Raw genomic sequence first — 6,000 nt, 5'->3', positions numbered from 1 at the left:
CCTGGTTTAGTTCCTGGTTTAGCTCCTGTTTTCAGTTCCTGGTTTAGCTCCTGGTTTAGTTCCTGGTTTAGCTCCTGTTTCAGTTCCTGGTGTAGTTCCTGATTCAGTTCCTGGTTTAGTTCCTGCTTTAGCTCCTGGTTTAGTTCCTGGTTTCGTTCCTGGTTTTGTTCCTGCTTTAGTTCCTGCTTTAGTTCCTGCTTAAGTTCCTGCTTTAGTTCCTGTTTCAGTTCCTGGTTTAGTTCCTGCTTTAGTTCCTGCTTTAGTTCCTGTTGCTTCTACATGTATTTGGTTGAAACGTGGTATAAATGACCTGTTGGATCAAACTCAGGTGTTTTACTCTTCAGAGAACCTTCTCTTTTGGCTCAGGACTAAATTTGAGTCGTGACAAGTTCTACAGTTAAAGTTCAAGATGTTTTGTTGATATTTAAAACTTTTCTAATAACAGACAGAACATTGTAGTCTACACATGCACAATATCGTCCTTCGTATGTCCACATGGAGGTTAGAACATATGTGGGAAGATGTATCATATATCACTATTACTAAGAAGTCTTAGTAATAAGTTTGTGACGTTAAAGAAGTAGTTTATTTATTTTTCTTGTGTCAAGTCAAAGTTCACAATCCTTCTTTTTAAGAACTTTATTTCAAAAGTAACAACCAGAAGCCTCCAGGTGACTTTTATTCTACTGGATTAATGAAACCCTGACAGGCCTTTATGTCACCGCCCCCGCCAGGTGAAGGTGCTGTTTGCTGGGCAGGACATCGACAGAAGTCCCTTCATGGTAAACATTTCCAAGGCGATGGGCGACCCGACAAGAGTTCAGGCCCGTGGGCCGGGACTGCAGCAGGCGGGGAACGTGGCCAACAAACCCACGTACTTTGATATTTACACTGCAGGTAATCCAGGTTCAGTCCGTCTGACGTCGTTTCAGTGAACGTCACATTCGTTCTTCAGTGTTTGATAGTCTCCTTGTCCGTCTGTCCTCCAGGGGCCGGTGCCGGAGACGTGGGCGTCATCATTGTGGATTCGAACGGCCGGAGGGACACAGTGGAGATTGTGTTGGAGAACAAAGGGGACAGTATTTTCCGCTGCACCTATGTTCCCGTCCTGGAGGGACCTCACACCGTCTACGTGACCTTTGCTGGGCAGCAGATTCCCAGAAGCCCTTTCACCATCCACATCTCAGAGGGTGGGTTTCATCTTACACTCTGAAATACCCTTTTCTCCTTCTAGATGCTCTCTGTGGTTCCTTTAAAGTTTTGTTGTAAATGAACGAGAATCTGGTGTCTGAAATATCGAATGCATGTTTTTCTAATCAGAGCGAGTGTCACATTGAAATCTGACGTCCAGACTGACGGATTAAAGAACTAAAACGTAACAGTTCAGTCAGATCTGCAGGTCAGTCTGGGTCCAGGTCTGATGGGACAGTTGGTGCTTGTTGGGTTTTTAGTGGCTGAAGCTGTGCTGTCGTGGTTTTTGGGCTGTTGTGTTCAGTCTTCTTGGTGCTCTGCTGGTCTGCTGGTCTGCAGATGGGACCAGAACCAGGATGGATGTTTGGATGGACTCGACTTTTCTTTAATGGAGGACCTCGTCTGAAAGGACTTGGATTTGATTTAGGACTCAACTTGAGACTCATTAGTCTTGGTCCTTTTCTGAGGATGAGACTGAACCCCTGACTTGGGACTTGTCCATCTTTGACTTGGACTTGAGTTAGAACTTGTTTGACTTGACTTAGAACTTGTAAATCTTGGAACTTGACTTCAGGACTTTTCTTTTTAGACCTGACTTGAGACTCGTCTTTCTTTGACTTCAGAATAAGAATCGGAACCATTTATTGCCGAGGTATGTTGTACATACAAGGAATCTGACATGACGGGAAGTGCATAACATTTAACAATCAACAACCATCAATACAGTGCAAAGTAGAAACATATTACAATGTACAGAAAAATATAAAATAAAGTGCACAAACGAACAGATAACAGGACTATAAACAAGTGAGATGTAAGTGTAGTGTAAAAGTGTCGAGTGTGTTTAAATAAGAACCTAGAAGGGATGTGCAGGGGAGTGACCGATAGGAGATTGTCCTGGGGATGACAGTCAGTGGGGGACCCGGACTCTGTTAATGAGCCCGACTGCGGACGGGAAGAAACTGTTCATTTGTCGTGAGGTCTTGGTCCTGATGGACCTCAGCCTCCTGCCAGATGGAAGGGGCACAAACAGTTTGTGTCCAGGGTGAGAGGGGTCAGCTGCAATCCTTGCTCGCTTCAGGGTCCTTGAAGTGAACAAGTCCTGGAAGGATGGCAGATTGCAGCCAATCACCCTCTCAGCAGAGCGAGTGATGCGCTGCATTCTGCCCTTGTCCTTGGAAGTGGCTGCAGCGTACCAGACCGTGATGGAGGAGCAGAAGATGGACTCAATGATGGCAGTGTAGAAGTGCACCATCATTGTCTTTGACAGGTTGAATTTCTTCAGGTGCAGCTGTTGGTGTACTTGAACCTGACTTGAGGTTTGCCGGTCTTGATTTGGGACTGGCCTTTTCTCGGCTTGTGACCGGACTTCTGACTTTTTTGAGTTTTGAGTTTTCTTCTGAGTTTAGACTTGACTAAAGTGTTAGACTTTAGACTTGCAGAACCGGACTCTGCCTGCTGGTTTGGCAGTCTGCTGACTGGCATCCTGCTGGTCTAACCGTCTACTGGTCTGGCTGTCTGCTGGTCTGGGGTTCTCTGTCCCTCCTCCCTTCCTGTACTACATATGTATCATCACTGTTGTTCCCTCCTTCAGTTTCACAGAGCGCCCCTCCTCCCGGGTCTCCGGTGCAGGTTGCACCTCACTCCGCACGCACCCCACCCTCAGACCAGACCAGGAGGGCCCCCCCTCCAACACCGCCCAAACCCAGGCGACCAAGTTAGTACAGGCTGGGGGGGGCGGGGTTGTGACTGGAGCCTTCTTGCTCGCCTGGTTTCGTTCCACCTCAACTGAAAACCATCTCTGACCCCTCTGAAACAGGGTCTCCCAGCTTTACAGCATGTGCAGCACCGGCTTCCTGCTGAGCAGCTTCTTCTTCTTCTTCTTCTTCTTCTTCTTCTTCTTCTACAGAGACGGAGTGAATGTGGATGTGTGGAGTCCTCTCTGGACTCATGATCAGGCCTCCAAATATCTGCAAACATGACATCATGTATGTTTTACATCTAAATCTATCAAAGTCCGGTCTGGTGTCCCAGGACAGATTTTCACAAACTGTCCTGTAAATTTGATTTTAGGGTCCAAGAATGTGATCAGAGTTCAGACAGCTTGTGTTTGACATGTTTCACGGTCTGATTAACAGAACAAGTAGCTCAGAAATCGTTTTAAATGTTCCAGGAAGACTTCAGTGAAGGACTCACCAAGTGTCACCTCGAGTCCCTAAGAGAAGCTTTTTCTCTCATAAATAATAATCTCCGAGAATCAGAAAACAGAAAAGCCTTTATGAACTGAAGTAAACGTTTAACAGGAAACATCTGTTCACAACATCGTCATAGAACTCCAGCAGAATATCCAGTCAGATGTTCAACATCTTCACTAAATATTTAAAATATTACAAGAAAACATAAATAGATTCATTGTGACTTCAAGGCTGAGAGAGTCGTTAATATAATATTTTTACTTTGTTCACATTGACGTCCAGTCAGAATCAGAATCTGTCTTTGTATTCAGAATAAAACCGTCTGAAATTGTAGAAACTCATCAAAAGATTATTAATCTGTCTTAATCCTCTAAAACACGTTTAAATCCTTCACTGTCCTTCCTGTGATGATACGAACCTATAATCCAGACGTTAAGCAGTAGAACTAGTGTCTCATTCATCTTCATCTTCATCATCATCTCGGTTTCTTCTTCCTTTTCACTTTTCTGCATTTTGTTCTGTTCACATAAAAACTGTAAATTAAGTCCTTTTCTGCATAAACGTGAGAGTGAATCTGAGCTGAAAGTGTTTTCCTGTTTTGTCTGATCATATCTATACATATCTATATCTTTGTATATGTTTCCTCATCGACCTTCTGTCTGATCATATCTGTTGTTTCTTCTTTGCTGCTTTTCCTTTCAGCCTCAGCTTCTCTCAGCACTGATCAGCTGACTAACAGATGATCTGTGTGTGTGTTTATTCTGGCTTCATATAGAACATTATTATATTTTAGACATTTTATGAAGTTTAATTATTTAGATAAATCCTCACAATGAGTCATTTAAGGATTAAAGCTGTGTCCTCCCAACAACCTTTTGTTTTCATATTTTCATATGTTATTAATTCAGCTCTTCATTTATTTATTTATTGTTCAATACGTTTAAATAAACTCCACAAAACAAACTAAACTAACTGCTATTAACAAGCTGCTTCGGTTATTCACTCGAAAACAAAGTTTAACTCTATGTTGCATTTATTGTTTCTAAGTTCATCATTTGAGAGCACAAACTAAAAATATGTAAGAACAATTATTTGCTGGAGAGCATTCATTTAATAAGTCAAGCCACGATTAAGCTTTTTGTACTTTATTTTATGAATGAGGACAAATTACTAATGAATGTGCACAAGAAGAGAGGACGAATACAATAAGTACTGTGATTTTATTTATTATAAAATATATAAATACAATAATAAGTATTGTGTTTTTATTTATTATAAAATATATAAATACAATAATAAGTATTGTGTTATCTAACTTGTTAGACTAACTTGTAATCTATACTTAGTTCATAGAGTCAGAGTGGACTGGGCCGACTGGTTTTAGGACAAACAGGAGTGAGTGTTTCATTATCTTCGCCTCCTTCTGATTGGTCCTCACAGCCTGTAACCCTAATGCCTGCCGGGCGTCGGGTCGAGGTCTGCAGCTGAAGGGTCTGAGGGTGAAGGAAGTGGGCGATTTTAAAGTCCACACTAAAGGAGCTGGCAGCGGAGAGCTCAAAGTCACCGTGAAGGGACCAAGTGAGACACCAGGCATCCGTCTTTTACTTTGAAATGCACCTTTAATGTTCACCATGAGCGGCACTGACGTCTTTGTCTGAACCCAGAGGGTCTGGAGGAGCCAGTGAAGGTTCTGGAGATGGACAACGGGGTGTTTGAGTGTAACTATTACCCCATCGTGACGGGGAAGTACGTGGTCACCATCACCTGGGGAGGACACGGCATCCCACGCAGGTGAGACACTCAGCTCATCGTATTGTTGTCACACAGGTGCAGTTCATCCGTCATATGGAGACTTTTAGTGCTTCATGAGAATTATCGGGGACCAGGATGGAACCTTGAGGGACTCCAGAGGTTTTACTCTGAAAATATATCATTATGACTCATGATGAATCACTTAAATACAACCCTCTCTCTATATTAAGCTTGTTTTCAATTTGAAGTATTTAAACACTTATAGTGCATGGTTATTATACTTAATAATATATTAATTGTTCAAGGATAATGTCTCTTTTACACATTGGTGCATAATGTTGAATTTATAACTAAATATTTGTATCATTTAACCAAGTGGTTCCATGTCAATACAGAATTATAAAGGACCCAGTATAGAACCTTGAGGGACTCCAGAGGCTCAGATTGAATGGATATAGATGTAAAACAAACTCAGCTACATTTTATACAGTTTAAAATGGTATTTTGATTAGAATTTAATTTGTTGTCTGTGGAAACGTTCTCTTGTTGAGTAAAACATTGTCTCTTTATATTCCTGTACTTCTAGTTGAACCTTTAAACGTAGCGTAATGATACACGTTTGTTATATTTCATTTCTGTATGGGATCATAATTTGTATGTGTGTGGGTGTGTGTGGGTGTGTTTTCAGTCCGTTCGAGGTCCAGGTGAGTGAGGAGGCGGGGCCTCAGAAGGTGAGGGCCTGGGGTCCAGGTCTGGAGACCAGTATGGTGGGAAAGAGCGCCGACTTTGTGGTGGAGGCCATCGGCACGGAGGTGGGAACACTCGGTACGTCACGACACACAAAAGGACCAATCACAAACAC

At 42.5% G+C, this 6,000-nt stretch overlaps 1 protein-coding gene across 7 annotated transcripts in view; it reads left to right on the top strand.

Moving 5' to 3' along the window:
* Positions 1–6,000, top strand: part of LOC116400791 (filamin-C-like) — a 42,122-nt gene that overhangs the window by 13,658 nt on the left and 22,464 nt on the right. For 4 of the 7 annotated variants that reach the window (XM_031878842.1, XM_031878840.1, XM_031878841.1 and 1 more), the window contains exons 7-12: positions 735–897; positions 990–1,190; positions 2,786–2,908; positions 4,827–4,964; positions 5,051–5,177; positions 5,827–5,963. In XM_031878842.1, the coding sequence (XP_031734702.1) occupies positions 735–897; positions 990–1,190; positions 2,786–2,908; positions 4,827–4,964; positions 5,051–5,177; positions 5,827–5,963 (889 nt within the window). The remainder of the gene's footprint in view (positions 1–734; positions 898–989; positions 1,191–2,785; positions 2,909–4,826; positions 4,965–5,050; positions 5,178–5,826; positions 5,964–6,000) is intronic. The other 3 variants (XM_031878845.1, XM_031878844.1, XM_031878843.1) reach the window with 1 other exon arrangement.

Source organism: Anarrhichthys ocellatus, unplaced genomic scaffold, assembly GCF_004355925.1.
Source record: "Anarrhichthys ocellatus isolate YVR2014 unplaced genomic scaffold, GSC_Weel_1.0 scaffold206, whole genome shotgun sequence".
In the NCBI taxonomy this organism is placed as follows: Eukaryota; Metazoa; Chordata; class Actinopteri; order Perciformes; family Anarhichadidae; genus Anarrhichthys; species Anarrhichthys ocellatus.
Note: the sequence above shows the minus strand (reverse complement) of the source record. Positions and strands in the feature narration are given on the sequence as shown.